We start from the raw sequence: 17,737 nt of genomic DNA on the forward strand, positions 1-17,737 counted from the left end.
GGGAGTTATTGGTGGATTAAGATTCTACAAGGACTTATAGAGGCACATATTAATGGTCAAAGGGAAATAACCTTCTCAGTTGGTGGCAGTGAGAATGGTTATTTCCCTTTGACCAACGGGGGTGTTTTTCCTACCTCGGAGGAATTTCTTGTTTACCTTAGTTGCTTGCCCACGGCTTGAAAAACCCATACAAAAGTTCTGTAGACCCAAAGCTCAAACCCGTTTCCGTCTGTTCTTACTTCGACAATATGTTAGTTAGTTAGTTGTTGCTTTTTGAGTCCAGCGGACCATAGAGGCCAAATCAGGACCCCCGACAATATGTTAAATAATGATAAAATTCCTGGTTCAGACTCCAACAATAGTGTTCGTATTGGTGAAGTTGTTGTATGGAAACAAATGTCTAAAGGTGGAGTGAAGCATATGTATGCCCACTTCGTATAAAATGATGGCAACTTACAGTGCATGGAAAAATGGTCTAATGTACTGAATGTTGATGTGAATGTTAAACAAAATGGTTTTGACAATAATGAAAACTACACAAGACACATACCTAAGATGATTCCAATACAGGATTATCCGATATCATATAGCATTTTGCCCATTCAGCGAGCTGTTTTTCCTATTCCGTTTACCTATAGCAAAGCTATAATATATCTATGCCCATAGTTGTACCCTATGCAAATATTGAGGCTAGACATTGCCAGTGTATTTTGCAGTGTGACCACCGCCCCCACCACAACCACAACCTACCCCCCCCCCCCCCTCTCCTTATCCCACCCCTTTCAACCCCACCATTGTCGAGGTATGTCTGCGTGTGCACTCGTGTGTGTGTGGTCAGTGTGTGGACTGTCTGGCGTTTCGTGATTGTAAACCTTGTGTATAATCTTTGTGATGTTCATGTGTTTATATTGTAAAAAAAATTTTTTTTTAAAACCCAGATGTCAGATTAAAAAAACAACTTAAAAAAACTCGGATACCTCGAAAAAAATAATAAGAAAAAAATAATATGGTTTTTTTGAAGACGTGTAGATCATGGACGTGTACGTACTATGCTACGAGCAGCGCCGGTCAATAGATGACTTTCGCAATTAACTCTGTCAAGATTGTATAGGTTGTGAAAGAAGGAGAATAGTGCGACCGAGTGCCTAGCGGAGGACGTTTTTACATTTTGGTCAAGTTGTGACTAAATGTTTTAACATAGACGGGGAATCGAGACGAGGTTCGCGGTGTATGTATGTGTGTCTGTGTGTGTGTGACAGTGTGTGTGTATGTGTAGAGCGATTCAGACAAAACCACTGGACCGATCTTCGTGAAACTTTACATGAGAGTTCCTGGCTATGATATCCCCAGACGGTTTTTTTTTGGTTTTTTTCGATCAATGTCTTTAATGACGTCCTATCGGCACTGTCACGCCATCATTGTTGAAATCAATGGAAATTTTGGTCAAGCAATCTTTGACTCAGTCCGGACTTTGGGGTTGCATTTCAGCTTGGAAACTTAAAAAATAGTTAATTAGTTTGCTCATTAAAGTTGTCATTAAAAACGATTTTTCACTTACAGATTAAAACATTATTGCAATGTATTCCTCAGCTTTTCCTGAATTCAAAAATATATAGATATGTTTTGTTTACTTGAAAAACGCGCTGACAATTAAAGAAAATATGTCGAGTATAATGTTCGCATGCTTCTCGGCGATGACTGGGTTTTGGCGTTGATATTTTGTTTATGCCTACCGATTGACTAAATGTTTTTATATCGCTTTACTCGACTTGTCAATTATTTAAAATAAATCTAAGCAACTGTTATATGGTGCTAAAAAAGAAAAGTTGTTCAAGACGATTAGTACTGTCTAGTTTTCGCTCTACCCTAGTACATTTTTGAGTGACCAAAAATGGGTAAATTTCAACCTTGAACGAGCCTCAGTAACACACCCCGCTGACCTCTCTACTGCACCAGGTGCACTTTTTTCACACCTGTCAAATTCTGTTTCACTGCATTCTTCGATCAGGTTCTGTCCTGGCTATGAGCGTGACTGTTTTAAACAGCACAGGAGTTGAAACGAATATGTAGAGGTTACACGCCGAGTCTCAGTGATTATTAAAAATAATGGTCGAAGTTAGCGGATCATGAAAAATGCGAGCTTTAGCGAGCTTTTTCATGACCGCGAACTGAGACCATTATTTTTTATAATCACTGAGACGAGGTGTGTAACCCCTTTATTCCTCCTTTCTTCAGTTATTCAAAGAAAAGAGGAGGTTTTTTGCGAAAGTTTGATCGAATCCTATTCACTCAACCAGTCAACCTGCGCAGGCGATCGATTAATGCGCGGTTGTATAGTTCCGTGCAAATCATTCCATTCTGTTAACACTTCTTGTCAGTTTTCCTATTTTGGACTAAAATCAAGTACACAGATATGCTGTTATTCTGCTGTGGCGGCAAAGGCAGATATTGTGTGTTCTGTATATGTTTTGGTATCGCTTAGGATAATGTTCTTTCGTCAAATGGGACTAGCAGACGAACTTTTGCACCCGTGTTCCAACGTTAAAAACTGTATGAAGTTCAGTTTTCTGGGGAAAATAGTGTATGAAACCGCTTTATGTTGTTTAAATTGATGAGATGTGTGCATTTGGTTGCGTGTGATCTGTTTATTAAATGAAATATTGTTGAAAACTGACCGTCGGATTGCAGTCTGTTGTCGAAGAAACTGAGTGAAAAGAAGGGGAACTACTCTTGTCGCTAGACAAAGTATGAGTTACTTGCCTTGCGGGAAATTGCTTGTGATGAACGTTTGAGCACAGCAAATCTAGATTCAGAAAACAACCGAACTCATGGATTTTATATGAAGATTCATGTGTTCAGGCCTGTAGTTGTTCATTTAAATGCGGTATGTTTGTATTGTTTACTCCAGAGATGTATACTTCGTACGCCGGTTAGAGCGTTCGGAACTTTTCAGTCGCAAAAAGTAGTACCGAAAAAGAACAACTTCTCAACCCATTGCACTATCGAGGATTCAGGCTGTTGCTGGGTCGTTATTTGTTTGGTTGCTGGGTCATTATCGAAAAATAACTACCCCTACAAGTTTACAGAGGTAAAGAAGCAGAGGGGGGAGTATAATTATTTAAACGTGCCCTCTTGATTTGTGAATATTTACGTGTTCAGGGCTCAAACTGCGAAAGCTGGAAACAAGCCTGTTTGGCCTAATAGTCCTAAACAACTGTTCTTCTTGAGTGTTCTATAAACATTGCCTAGATTTGTTTCAAATAATGAAAAACGTCGTCCGCCTCCCCCCCGGCCAGACTATAACCTTGCATTTTCCCGGACGATCTTACAACACGTGGTTCCTGTACACATGTATGAGACACTCTCGCTAGTGACTGGCAAATAATGTCACGTGGCAAATAATGTCACGTGGGGAAACTTTAACACGTAACAATACAATAGTGGGTTTTTTTTAGATATGCTTTGCACAGCGAGACAGACAGACACACACACACACACACACACACACACACACACACACACACAGACACACACACACACGCACACACACACACACACACAAACACACACACACACACACACACACACACACAGCGAGACAGACAGACAAACACACACACACAGCGAGATACACACACACACACACACACACACACACACACACACACACACTTAGGACGCGCTTGTTTGTGTGTGTGTATATGTGTGCGTGTGTGTGTGTATGGAGCCGGCTACACGTGCCGGGGCTGTTTTCGCCGAGTGCTCCACTATCTGTGTTTCTCTTCTCTTAGAGTCTGATTTGTGTCTGATTTGGTCCGTTCACCTGTATGTCATGTCTCAAAGCTCTCCCGATTGATCACCTGCAGTTTTCTGCTCTAGTCTTGTGTCTGACTTCTGTCTTCCACGGCCCTTTCACCTGTATTTGACTGTACCCTGGATTTCTCCCCCACCATTGTTAATGGCCTCTATTTTAAGATTTGAATTTTAAAGATCCTTGACACGTAGGGTTTCGACTTAACTTTTGTGTTTTCTTCGGGTAACGTTCCTGACTTTGTTTTTTGAAATTGGTTTAATTTAAATTTGTGTAATGTTAAACTTGTGGGGTCCTGATTTGGCCTATATGGTCCGCTGGACCCAAAAAGCAACAACTATCAAATTCTAGCGCAAACAAAAATGAATAGCAAACTCTCAGACAGTGTGTGTGTCCCCTATTATGGACCTCCTTCAAACATAGAAAAAAAGATAAGATGAAGGCTGGTTTCAGTCATTCATTAAGAAGCTTGGTGAAAATAACCTATAACTAGCCCTCGAGCTTTCAAATAACAATACCAAACAGTCTTTTTACGTGAAAGACGATTATTTCATTTAAGTGACCCTCCACCACGAAATGAGTCGCATGTCACCTCGCGCGGTTCTGCGCTAGGCTTAATATAAGTCCGGGGAGTGTCTGGTAACAGTGTGAGTGTCACCTTAGTCACAGGCTTATAACTCAAACAGTTTTCGCTCTTTTGTAACACGGTTTTCACCACTGGATAGAGCATAAAAAACTCTTTAGAAAAATGTAAAAATATGAAAATCATGCAAAGGTGACATATGCGACTCATTCCGTGGTGGAGGGTCACTTATATTCTCTCTGGTTTTGATTAGCTTTTTTAGTTTCCTGCTGTTGTGCTTCCAAAAAATGTTCTCGTCGAACCAAAACATGAAATCTGAAGCATATTAATTTTGAATTAGTCTGACTTGCACACTACGTTGTATCATGTTATTTCCGGAAGTATTGTTGTTGTTTTAAATAATGATTCGTGACGCCCAGGCTCCTAATATAAACCAAGTTGTGTATGTTTCTGTATTTAACTTTTGCTGAATCATCAATCAACCTAGTTCGCTCTGATAAGTCTTAAAGGTAAGCTAAAGAGAGAAAAACTACCTAACACAAAATGAAACTTCTTTGCAAGAAAACAAACTAATTATCAGCATGACACACAAAAATGGCCCTAATCCCCTGTGTGTGTGTGTGTGTGTGTGTGTGTGTGTGTGTGTGTGTGTGTGTGTATGTGTGTGTGTATGTGTGTGTGTATGTATGTGTGTGTGTATGTGTATGTGTATGTGTGTTTGTGAATGCGTGCGTGTGTGTGTATGTGTGTGTGTGTGTGTATGGGTGTATGTGAATGCGTGCGTGCGTGCGTGTGTATGTGTGTGTGAGTGCAAGCGTGCGCGTGTGTGTGTAAGTGCGTGTGTGTGTGTGTGTGTGCATGCGTGCGCACGCGCGAGCGTGTGTGTGTGCATGCGTGCGCACGCGCGTGTGTGTTTGAGTGTGTGTGTGCGTGCGCACGCACGCATGGGAGTGTTGTGTTTGTGTATGTATGTATTCGTGTACACTCCGCAGCATGGTGCGGCAACAGTTGAAGTATTGATTCGTTTCTCTCTACCTTCTAGTCATAATGTCGGGAGGACGTCAGACGCACGGGGCGGAAGTTGATGAATATTGCAAAAGCAGCATCAAATATGCATCAGACTACAAGTACTTAGGAAGATGGGTTGGTTTTGCTTACCTTACTCCTGCCAAGTCTCGGAGAGGTATTTGCAGATGTACCGTGACGAAAATACCACGCTGTACTCTGGTAAACTATAGTTAACTGTGGTACATGTACTGTAGTGAACTATAGTTTACTTTACTAAATAATAGTACAGTGTGGTAAAAAAGTGAACACACCATAGTACATTTTAGTGTACTATAGTTTACTATAGTTTATTTACCACAATGTACTATAGTACTGTATATTATAATGTACTATTGTACAAATACCACAGTACCTTATTTTTACTATTGTATATACTGTGGTACTTTTTTACTTGGGTGAACCTTCGCAAAAACTCAAATTCAGACAAACGTACAAACTTGTACGTACAAATAATTAAACGCACAAACAAACAAACTAACTAACTTAACCAGCTAACGTGTGTGTTTGTGTGCGATTGTGATTGTGTGTGTGATTGTGTGTGTGTGTGTGTGTGTGATTGTGTGTATGTGTCATTGTGCGTGCGCGTGCGGTGCGATGCGGTGCGTGTGTGTGCGTGCGGTACGATGCGGTGCGTGGCAGTGTGTGTGTGGTTCGGTATGTGAGAGCGAATCGGACTTTCTCTTTGCTCGACCGCTACAAAAGATGTCCGTACATCACTTCTTCTTTCATTCTAACATAAACTTGATTTGGTCTGTGGATTTTAATCATCCAATTTTCTTGTTTACTGTAATCTCTTTCTTTGAGCCATGTGACGTCAGAGTCCGAAAAAAATCATATTTCGGCGGCTAGCCAAATCTACCAAAGAGTGCATATATACAACCACACAAGTATGTGAGCGTTTAATCTTAAAAGGAAAAGGAAATCTAATTAATATTGATCGATACATAAATGTATGGCTCGGTCTCGGAAGAACACTAACCATGTCAATCTGTATGAAATGTCATGTTTTGGTCAAACATATAAATAACGTATAATGGGCAGACTAAATAAACGGTACACGAAATAACACAGACATAATAAAAACCACGAATAGAGAGTACGGCAATCAAATTGCTCAAGTTACAATCTTGCGACAGAACTAGCAGTGGCATAAAATAACAAACGAAATGTAACACAGGAATAACCACCAGTGGTGGTTGCAGAGAAAGAGGAGTAAAAATAAGATGCAAAAGTTGAAACTTACACAGCCATTTCCCACGCATGACTATGTGTGTTGGCTGCGAAGTCTTCTCCTTAGCTGTCCGCTCTTGGCCTGTCCATCTGCCACACTAACGCTCGGCATGAACACCCACAGCACATAGGCTGTGCCGATCTGAACCCGTTTACACACGGCGTGTCAACTCACAGACATAGAAAGTAGTTCTGTGGTGTCAACTACCTGCCGTTTCGCAGCGAGGGTCCCACAGGGAGGTTTTACCGCCGCGCGTTAGAAACAGTGTGATAGGGTAGAAGGGGGGAAATAGGCCAGGAAGCATACACAAGAAAATTTGCTGATTCAAATCAGCAGGTTCCCAGACGTTCCTTCATGTAATTTTTAGGTGAATGGTCAAAGTGGTTTCTTGCACACACTCAGTCATCTTACACAACAATGCAACACATGGATAGGATTAATGGAATGACATGTATTTGTCAACAACGAATCATGGGATAGAAAACTACAAAATGTGAAAGAAAGTACATGGTGACAAGGCTACACACAATAGTGGAAAATTGTTTAGGGGGTATATAATGTTACAAATAGCACAACAGTATAAAAAGGGGTTCAAAATAACAGACAAACAGAAAAAAAGTGTTTTGCATGCAAATGTTGACTTTGACGGCCATATTTTGACAAAAACGTACACAAATTTTAAAAATAAATCCAAGCCATACCAGACTCTTTCAACTATTTCTGTTTGTTTTCCTGCTTTCTAGAATGCTTGGTGAATATGATGACGCATTGTCATTGTGAATTTCCTGTAGAATTTTTTTTCCCGCATCACATAATTTATATATAATTATGACAAAATACGTTATGAACGAAAACTCAGAAATACCAAACGAAAAATCCCAAAATAAAAATATGAATAAAGGTAACCTAAAGCCAATGCGTCATCATTATCAACATGATCTCCTGCAAGTGTGTGCCAAATTTCAGCACTGTACTATGCACCATTCCTGAAATATTTGCCTTCAAAGAGTACCATTCTAGCGGAATTTTTACTTTCGAGAAAAACCAAGACAAACACGAAAAATAATTCAAGCTTCACAGTACCTTCCTTTATGGCCAAAATGTGCACACTTTACAATACTATAAGCTGCTCAGTTCATCCCAGGGCCATAGGTCTGTCCTTCTCTCTCCTGTTGCACTGTCCTGGATTTGCTGGCCCTCTTCTTGTCTTTTCGGGACCGCTTCCTCTCCGGCTGGGCCGCCAGTTCAGCTTGGTCACACCGCCTTCGGTCCTGCCTCACCTGGTAGTCCTTCAGGCCCTCAGCTGGTGTAACACCCAACTGCTTCATCACATGGGAGAGGTGGGAACATCCCTGATTGAAATGGGACACAGCTGAGGCAACAGCTGCATTCACCCGACTGTCGCCCACATGCACAGTTTTGGGGCAGCGCGCCCAGATCTGTCCGTTGACGCATTCGTTGGCATTCTGCGTTCTGCCATGCTTGATTCTGGCCATGAGACCAACGTCTGACATCCTGTCATAGATGGGTTTGACTGCTCTGGCCACATCAGCTGACAGTGGAGTCCCCACATTGTCCTTGTGTGGTGGCGGCTCTTGTCCAGTTGCCACGGCCTTCTGAAAGAAGCACGAGGAGTCGGCGCCTACTGGACATTGCTGGTGCTGAGGGTTGTCGTCTGTGGATGAGCAGTGCAAAAAAGATGCCCAGATGGCCTCCTTCATCTTGTCAGGTTTGCCCAAGTTCTTCATGATGGTATTCCTGTAGTAGGACTGCAGAATGGTGCAAGCGTTTGCAGTCACTCGGGCATGAACATTCTCCGTATTTTCCGTATTTTCCGTATTTTTGAAAAAAATAAACCGTATTTTTTTTTCTTTTCCGTATTTTTCCTTTTTTTTCCCTAGTCATAGTTATAGTAAAATAGTTTTGGGGCCATGTTTGAATCCAATTTTAAGGCTCAGATAGCCCCAGATTGCACCAAATTGCACCCTTGAAAAAAATTTCCGGGGGGGCATGCCCCCGGACCTCCCTAGAAGTCTTGGCGCTTCGCGCCTGCGAAACTTGGCGCTACGCGCCTGCGAAACTTGGCGCTATGCGCCTGCGAAACTTGGCGCTACGCGCCTTCGAATTTTGTTTTCAGTATTTTTTTTTTCTTTCAGTTTTCATGCCTGAGTCAGGGCGCCACGATGACGTCCACCAAGCTTCTCCTCCTTTGCCTTCTTTCTCAGCGCCGTCGCCATTCTTTTGTCGCAGTGGTTAATTGACACACTCCAGCTTTTCAACCGGATAGAGGTTGGCATCAACCACTGCCTTGAAGGCCACAGAGTCACCATCTGAAAGCATTCTGGTATAACGCATGTTGTTTCTGCGCACTGACCTTCCCCACAAACGAAGGGCGGCTTCCTTCTCCATTCCTTTCGAGGAGCCTTCATAGTTGGTTTCACAACTAGGCTTGTGGTCTCTCCTCCATTCAGCTCTCTCCACTTCTGTCATCCTCCTTTTGTTGTTCAGTGCACATGCCTGGCAGAATTTTGACAGCACTTCAAAATCAAGCACAAGTCCAGTCCCCACATCAATGACGATGCCAACCCCATAGTTTGAGGTAAAACCTCGCTTGTCAGTGCCAGGTTCCGAATCAAAACTGGCCAGCTCATTCACAGAGAGAATGACAGCGGGAAAGGGGAGAGAATGCTGAATCCAACGGTATGTGTCATGTCGGAACGGGGTTGGGAGAATTGGGCGTAACTAACAGTCAAACAAATGCATTTTTGGCATTTCAACACACAATGAAAATAAATTCTTGACACAGTTGGTTTTGAAACACCTTTATTTTGCATAAAATAAGTGTTTTATGTGAAAAACATCGGTTGAACCTGAATGAGAAAGGATTATTTGGTATAAATATGTCAAAATCTCAAAACTGACCAATTGAACACACAACACGATTTTTGACTTCAGACGTGTGTAGCCCCTGGCTAATTATTATTGCAATAAATGTAAGTACTGATTGTTGCTAATAACATAAACGAATGATTTACGAAATTACTATTCTAGCAAAAGTAAATACATGTGTCATTCAGTGGGCGATCACTGAGTGGTATGGGAATAAAATCGTAGCTGCCTTGATCATGCTGTAACACTGTGTCGTCTGCTTTACTCTGTGTTTGTTGTATCGTCTGCTCCAGCGCTTACCGAAGCGGCCCAGAGACTGTAGAGTACATAGTCTCTGAGCGGCCTAACAACACCGGAAGCTAGATGGTTTGCGGATGTCGCTCTACCGTGTTTTTTGTAATATTTTTAGCGTGTGAGATCTGAGATAGTTTTTTTTTGTATTATATAACCTACTATAGTGTAATTTTGCATCATGCACTAACAGTTTCAAGAAATAATGAAAAACAAATTGAAACACATTGCTGCAAACAACTAAGTTTGTCGAAAATTAGTTCCGGAATGTCACCGTTCACACAGGCAAATGCCTCCGCATAACCCAGACCTCTGGGTCTGGGAATGAGACGCCAAGCCGACAGAGGTTGCGATAACGTGACTTGTATTTATTGTACACCAGAAAGCAGTGTAGTTCCTTCCTCAATATACAGCCGCACACAACTCGTCGGAACTTGTCGAAAGTCACTTCGCTGATATAAACCCAGCTCTAAAACGTTTGTTCCACTGAACACACACTCAAAGTCTCTCTAAACAATCCTCGAATCACTCCTTCGCCAAAATACAGTTATAATGGCCCAAACTACACTACTTGCATTGGTTATTACAGAAACACAAACATCGTTCAACTACAACTCAAAAACATCACAATCCAAGATACGCACACTGACACGTCTTCACACTTCGAAATCACACCGGGTACTCTTCTAGCCCACGCTATTATTCTGACTGTGTGTGTGTGTGTGTGTGTCTGTGTGTGTGTGTGTGTGTGTCTGTGTCTGCGTGTGTTTGTGTTTGTGTGTGTGTTTGTGTGTGTGTGTGTGTGTGAGGGAAGAATAAGAGAGATACACAGCTAGACAGAGAACACAAGAGAAAGAAAGAAAGAATTCGCGGGAAATAATAACCTCGTTATTCACCTTTACAATGTAATACACTGTAGATCACGTGCGACGGGCGCTGTGGCGGGGTGGTAAGACGTCGGCCTCTTAATCGGAAGGTCGTGAGTTCGAATCCCGGCCGCAGCCGCCTGGTGGGTTAAGTGTGGAGATTTTTCCGATCTCCCAGGTCAACTTATGTGCAGACCTGCTTGTGGCTTATCCCCCTTCGTGTGTACACGCAAGCACAAGACCAAGTGCGCACGGAAAAGATCCTGTAATCCATGTCAGAGTTCGGTGGGTTATAGAAACACGAAAATACCCAGCATGCTTCCTCCGAAAGCGGCGTATGGCTGCCTAAATGGCGGTGTAAAAATCCACTCGTGCAAAAACACAAGTGTACGTGGAAGTTTCAGCCTACGAACGCAGGAGAAGAAGAAGAAGTAGATCACGTGCCGTCATTCCGTACTTTTTTTTGGTCAAAATATTAATAAAAAAATTTTTTTTAAAAGAACCTAACCTGGCTGGTCTTTTTACATTTAGTCAAGTTTTGACTAAATGTTTTAACGTAGAGGGGGGAATCGAGACGAGGGTCGTGGTGTATGTGTGTGTGTGTGTGTGTCTGTCTGTCTGTCTGTCTGTCTGTGTGTGTGTGTAGAGCGATTCAGACTAAACTACTGGACCGATCTTTATGAAATTTGACATGAGAGTTCCTGGGTATGATATCCCCGGATGTTTTTTTCTTTTTTTCGATAAATGTCTTTGATGACGTCATATCCGGCTTTTTGTAAAAGTTGAGGCGGCACTGTCACACCCTCATTTTTCAATCAAATTGATTGAAATTTTGGCCAAGCAGTCTTCGACGAAGGCCGGACTTCGGTATTGCATTTCAGCTTGGTGGCTTAAAAATTGATTGATGACTTTGGTCATTAAAGGCAGAGTAAGCCTCCCGTAAACCATCACAGATACGGTCAGGCTTTTACACACAGTACAAACACCATTTCATTTAAACACTCACCAATTGAGAACATCCTAGGTGCCCTCCGTAAAGAGCGAACAATTTTCAAAGAATTTATTTTTGCGTGGTTTATCTTACCCCTGAGCCATCGTGAACCCGTGTGATCCAGTTTTCCCTTTTCACAATGCAGTCGTCATAGTTAGTCATTTGAATGCGACTCGACGTGAGCTTATCTACAATAGCACGTTTTTTTTATGCACGAAACAACGGCTGTGGTTCACAAGAACTCTAGCGATGGCTTTTGACTGTTGAGAGGAACGGCGATTTGCACTGATAAACCGGCCGTCGTCTGCTACGACCCTTGCGTGACCCTGCTTCCGGGCTTTTCTTTTTTTAAACTTTCACAACTTCGAATTGTTCTGATCTTGTCTTGATGAAAAACGAATTCTTTTATGATTAAAGAATGTTTGTGTAACAAGCTGTCAATTTATTATTTAGATTTTAAAAGTTAGGTCTAGCGCAAAAACGAGGCGCCGTTGTTGTTAACGGAACAAGTCTACGAAAATAAATTCTTTGAAAATGTCTCACGCTCGACAGAAAGCAGCCAGGATGTTCCCGTTCGGTGAGCGTTCAAATGGAAGTATGCTTGTACTGTATTTAGACGCTCGGGGAGCTCTGTGATGGTTTACGGGAGGCTTACTGTGCCTTTAAAAATCTGAAAATTGTAAAAAAAAATACAAATTTATAAAACGATCCAAATTTACGTTTATCTTATTCTCCATCATTTGCTGATTCCAAAAACATATACATATATACATGTTATATTTAGATTAAAAACAAGCTCTGAAAATTAAAAATATAAAAATTATGATCAAAATTAAATTTCCGAAATCGTTTTAAAAACTATTTCTTCTTATTCCTTGTCGGTTCCTGATTCCAAAAACATATAGATATGATATGTTTGGATTAAAAACACGCTCAGAAAGTTAAAACGAAGAGAGGTACAGTAAAGCGTGCTATGAAGCACAGCGCAACCGCTACCGCGCCAAACAGGCTCGTCACTTTCACTGCCTTTTGCACTAGCGGCGGACTACGTTCAGTTTCATTCTGGGAATTCCACAGCTTGACTAAATGTAGTAATTTCGCCTTATGCGACTTGTTTTTATTTAAAATAAAAATTCACATGCTTTTATGTAAGGCTGACAGTTTTCAAATATGAATCTGTACGTATTTTAATGGCAGGGAGTGATTGTGTGCACTAAATATATTAACAGTAACGTGCTTATTGGGCCAGTATGACATCCGGCGTGTGTTTGTGCGTGCGTGATTGCAACGTTACATCGCCAAAAATCGCAAATATTATAATCACACACACACACACACACACACACACACACACACACACACATGCGCGCATTCGGTGTGTAGGCATGGAATGATTTCCTGTGGGCGTATTTCCTGTATGAAGGGAATGCACGTTTTCAATTCTTGGTGGTTTTTTCTCTGAGCTCGTTGAATTCACCTTCAAAAATAACGTTTTCATCAGAAGTTTTTTTTTTTTTTAATCTAGAACAATTCCGACATATACGTTAAATCCAAAGTGTAAAAAAGATGGCGCTGTTGCTTTAGCCACGATGAATGAACCTTTATACCGAAATGCGGCAGCTGGGCCGTCAACGTCCGTAACACGCGTTACACCACAATGAAATGTATGACGGCTTACTTGTGCCAGAACTACATAATTGTAATTATCAAGTGAAAATTACAATTTTGTGGTGACAATGACTAATTTTCACGTGTTAATTACTGATGTTCACGTGAAATTACTAATTTTCAGTTTAAGCTCGCTTCCTGACGTGTTGCTAGAGCCAAAACTGAATAGTAGTAATTTTCACGTAAACATAAGTAATTAACACGTGAAAACACTAACTGACAGTGTTAATTACTAATGTTCACGTAATAATTGTAACCCCAGGTTTTGGCACTAGTAAACCGTCATAGAAATGACCACTCGACCAACACGCCGCGGGTTCGCTGTTCTGTTAACTATGTAATGATCTTCCTCCTGCTGGGGCGGGGACGTGGCTCAGTTGGTAGAACGCCAGCTTTGTAGCCAGTTGGTCGCTATCAGCGTGGGTTCGGCGAGAGATTTATTTCTCGGAGTCAACTTTGTGCAGACTCTCTTCGGTGTCCGAACACCCCCGCGTGCACGCATGCGCACGAAAACGATCCCAATGCAAGACCGTATACTCGTAGCATCGTCAGTCCACCGCGCACGGCAAAGGCAGTGAAATTGACAAGAAGAACGGGGTAGTACTTCAGGGATCGCGTTTACGCACGATTTTTGCGTATTTGACGCATTTTAAAAGTCGCTGACGCGTTTTTTTCGCCGCGCCGCGTAAGCCATACGCAAAAATATTGTAACTTTTTCTTGTCTTCACGCAGCGCTTTTGCTCTGACTTAATAATCACCCGATCCTGAAACTGACTATAGGGCTCGAGAAGTGACGACACACATGAAATCTGCGCGTCAAAACTAAAGTCCGTTTCTTTTTGCATCGAAGTATCGCAAACGAACGTAACGAGGGTATTACCAGATAATGTCTTGTCGGATAATGAAACAGACATTAGCTGCTCTCCCATCTCGCGCTTCCAAAAGGCGGAAAGTGTGTCTAGTCGTATTAGAGCGGGAAACAAACTCGCAAGGCTCGAAGGTTGGAGACAGCAGGGGTGTTATTCGACAGGCGTGCGCGGAGTTCGACAGGAAAACTCGCCGTATTTAGGTAAGGAGTGTCTTTAAGGCTTTCGTGCGTGTTTTGTTTGTGTCTGTACCGTGTACGTGTTTTCGTAGTACGCAAAAATATTGGTCCGTGACGCGTTTTTTTCGTTTCGTTGCGTATGACTTACGCGTTTTTTAAAAAGCTAGCGCGATCCCTGGTACTTGCGCTGAGAAGGATAGCACGCTTTTCTGTACCACTCTTCGTTTTAACTTTCTGAGCGTGTTTTTAATCCAAACATATCATATCTATATGTTTTTGGAATCAGGAACCGACAAGGAATAAGATGAAAGTGTCTTTAAATTGATTTCGACAATTTAATTTTGATAATACTTTTTATATTTTTATATTTTTAAATTTCAGAGCTTGTTTTTAATCCAAATAAAACATATTTATATGTTTTTAGAATCCAAAATTGATGAAGAATAAGATGAACGTACCCAGGAACTCTCATGTCAAATTTCATAAAGATCGGTCCAGTAGTTTAGTCTGAATCGCTCTACACACACACACAGACACACACACACGCACATACACCACGACCCTCATCTCGATTCCCCACTCTACGTTAATACATTTAGTCAAAACTTGACTAAATGTAAAAACGCAGAAAAATGTATGTGAAAGAATATAAAAAAAAGTCCCGAGCAGCAACATCAGAAAAAAATCGGTAACACGTGTCAAAGGGACTTGACCCCCCCCCCCCCCCCCCCCCCCCCCCCTAGGTAAGTGAGCTAAAACTAGTATGTGAACAGAACAGAACCATTTCGGTCTGTTTGCAATTGCATGGTTTAAAGGCCCACTACGCCTCACAGGTTTACAGAACGTTGACAACTTTTCACTAAGACAGCTTTACTTACCGAAGGGAAAACACTCGCAAAAGCATTCAACAACACTTAATGCCACTTACAAATCAATTAAATGGCTATTTAGCACGCGTAAACCACACTGAAGTTCTCGTGGTTTATTTAACCCCCGAGCCATCGGGGCCCCAACTTTATTCACACATGACCTGTTGAGTCACTTGCCGTTCCAAAGCGCTACTACATAGATAAGCAATAGCACGTACATGTGTACCTCTGAACCTAAAATACAACAAACGACAGCAAGTGACACAAACTGCGTGGCGGCGGTTGACTTCAAAGAAACCTGCGATATGCAGAAAATTCGTCTGCTTGGGCAATGGTCAGATGCAGCTCATGTGAAGTGATTTTAGCCCTGTCGCGGCAGTGTGTTTTTATTACAAAGGCACAGCAACAAACAGCATCTAATGTTCGGAAATCTCAGTTGACTGACAAGCCAAACAAGAGAACATTGCATGGTTCCGGTAGCATACTTCCCCGCCATCAAGTGAACAGAGCTGCCTCTTACTCTTAGCATTCAACTCACACACCATCCACGCATGACCTCATCCGGTCTCCCTTTATTCAAACTTTTAAAACTTCGATCTTGTCTTGATGATATAAGAAATTTTTTCGTGTTTTAAGAACGGTTGTTTCATATGCTGTCAATGTATTATCTAGATTTTGAAAGTTAGGTCTAGCGCCACAACGAGGCTTCCTTTTTTTTCAGAGTGCACTTGTTCTAACTGCACGAAATACATTTTTTGAAAATTTCTCCCTCTCAACGGAAAGCAGCCAGGATGTTTCCGAGCGGTAAGCGTTCAAATGGAAGTATGTTTGTACTGTATGTAAAAACTAGTGGAGTTCAGTGATCAGAAACAGAAGGTTTACGGGAGGCGGAGGGTGGCTTTAAGCAGGAAATACGTCCTCTAAGTTACCATGGTCGACTAACGCACTCCCGAGGGGTCCCGGGTAGCTCAGTTGGTAGAGGACTGGACTTATGATCCTAAGGTCGCAGGTTCGAATTCGGGCCGGGACGGACACGGGTCAACTTTATGTGCAGACCCAGAGACGGAAGCCATATCCCACCCCCGTGTCACCACAATGGCACGTAAAAGATCTTGGTCATTCTGCTATAAGTGCAGATGGCATACACGTGTGTATCTCGTCAAAAGCCGTGAGGGTGTAACACTCGAATCATATAACCCATATCGTGTCAGTCCTAACGAGGCGAAATATTTAGCCTGTAGGACATAAAGCATTCTCGTTTACGCCCTCCCGAAGTGTTATTGGCGCTTGAGGCTTTAATTCAAAACTTGGAGGTTATCATTGTCGATTGACGCCCGACAGCAGAGTCATTAAGGGATAATGTGTCCGGATGGGGAAATCATCAAATTCGGTTTCTGACACCAAGGAGTTGCCAGACCGGAGCTATTTGCCGAATACCATTTTTCTAATTAATCTACATAGTAAAGTGTCATTGTTGAGCAACTCACTGCAGATGTACCTAAATTACAGCACAAGTATTCCACTGGAACTTCGCCAGAAAATTTCCAACATGGTTCCTTTCATATACTTTACCTGCTCCGAGGGACACCATCTGGCCAGAGGAGACAGCGCTACAAAAGAAGATATACGGCCATAGAGAGGACTTGAAGAGGACAGCACGTTTCGTCCTGCAGTCCGGACTGACGATCTAACAGCGAACGACAAGAAGAAGATATACTTTACCTTTAAACTGAGGGTTAAGACCAGTGCATTCGATCGTGTACTTATCATTGCTAGCTGACGCTGTCAAACAGCTCGTCCTTTCAAATAATTGATTTTGTTCTGTCTCGAGTTCTTCTGTGTTGTTTTGGGAACAAAAAGGCAATTTCAAATCAATATCTCAAGCTGAAAATCCGATTTACATATTGTATTAACTCCTGAAAGCGGCGATTACTTTACCCCAACCTTTTTAAGAGGTGTGAAGTGGCTTTCTGCTAGGACGGCCTGACACTGGTTAGGCCAAAACGAAAAATAATAGGTGTGGTTACGGTAACATAGCCCCAAAAAATAGGGTAGGAAGGTAGGCAATCACTTTTTTTTTAAAACTTTTTTTTCTAATGTGTACAAATTAAACACAGGGAAATAAGTGTGCGACTCGGGCGCTTTCACTTTCATTGCGTTTTCTGCACTCGTTTACGTGTGGTTTTTGTTGTTGTTGTTGTGACAAATGTAATAAAAAGTCATAGGGTCGGCCCCAAAAAATAGGGTAGGTCGGGTTACCGTAACCACACCTATTTTTTTTTTTAGGCCTTACTGACCCCAGTCCACACAGGCACAGCAACAAAGGCGGTCACAGGTACCGCGTTCTCTCTCTCTCTATATCCCAACCCCACATTCCGAGGGTCTTCTATTGTTGAGGGCCGTCAGCCACAAATAACAGTGGGAC

The 17,737-nt window shown here is 42.1% G+C and overlaps 1 protein-coding gene across 1 annotated transcript in view; it reads right to left on the bottom strand.

Moving 5' to 3' along the window:
- LOC138949101 (WSCD family member GA21586-like) overlaps positions 1-6,877 on the bottom strand; it is a 19,320-nt gene extending 12,443 nt beyond the window's left edge. Inside the window, exon 1 of the mRNA XM_070320850.1 lies at positions 6,706-6,877. Coding sequence (XP_070176951.1) covers positions 6,706-6,724 — 19 coding nt within the window. The 5' untranslated portion in view covers positions 6,725-6,877. The remainder of the gene's footprint in view (positions 1-6,705) is intronic.
- Positions 6,878-17,737: the final 10,860 nt, after the last annotated feature.

This window comes from Littorina saxatilis, linkage group LG15 (assembly GCF_037325665.1).
Source record: "Littorina saxatilis isolate snail1 linkage group LG15, US_GU_Lsax_2.0, whole genome shotgun sequence".
In the NCBI taxonomy this organism is placed as follows: domain Eukaryota; kingdom Metazoa; phylum Mollusca; class Gastropoda; order Littorinimorpha; family Littorinidae; genus Littorina; species Littorina saxatilis.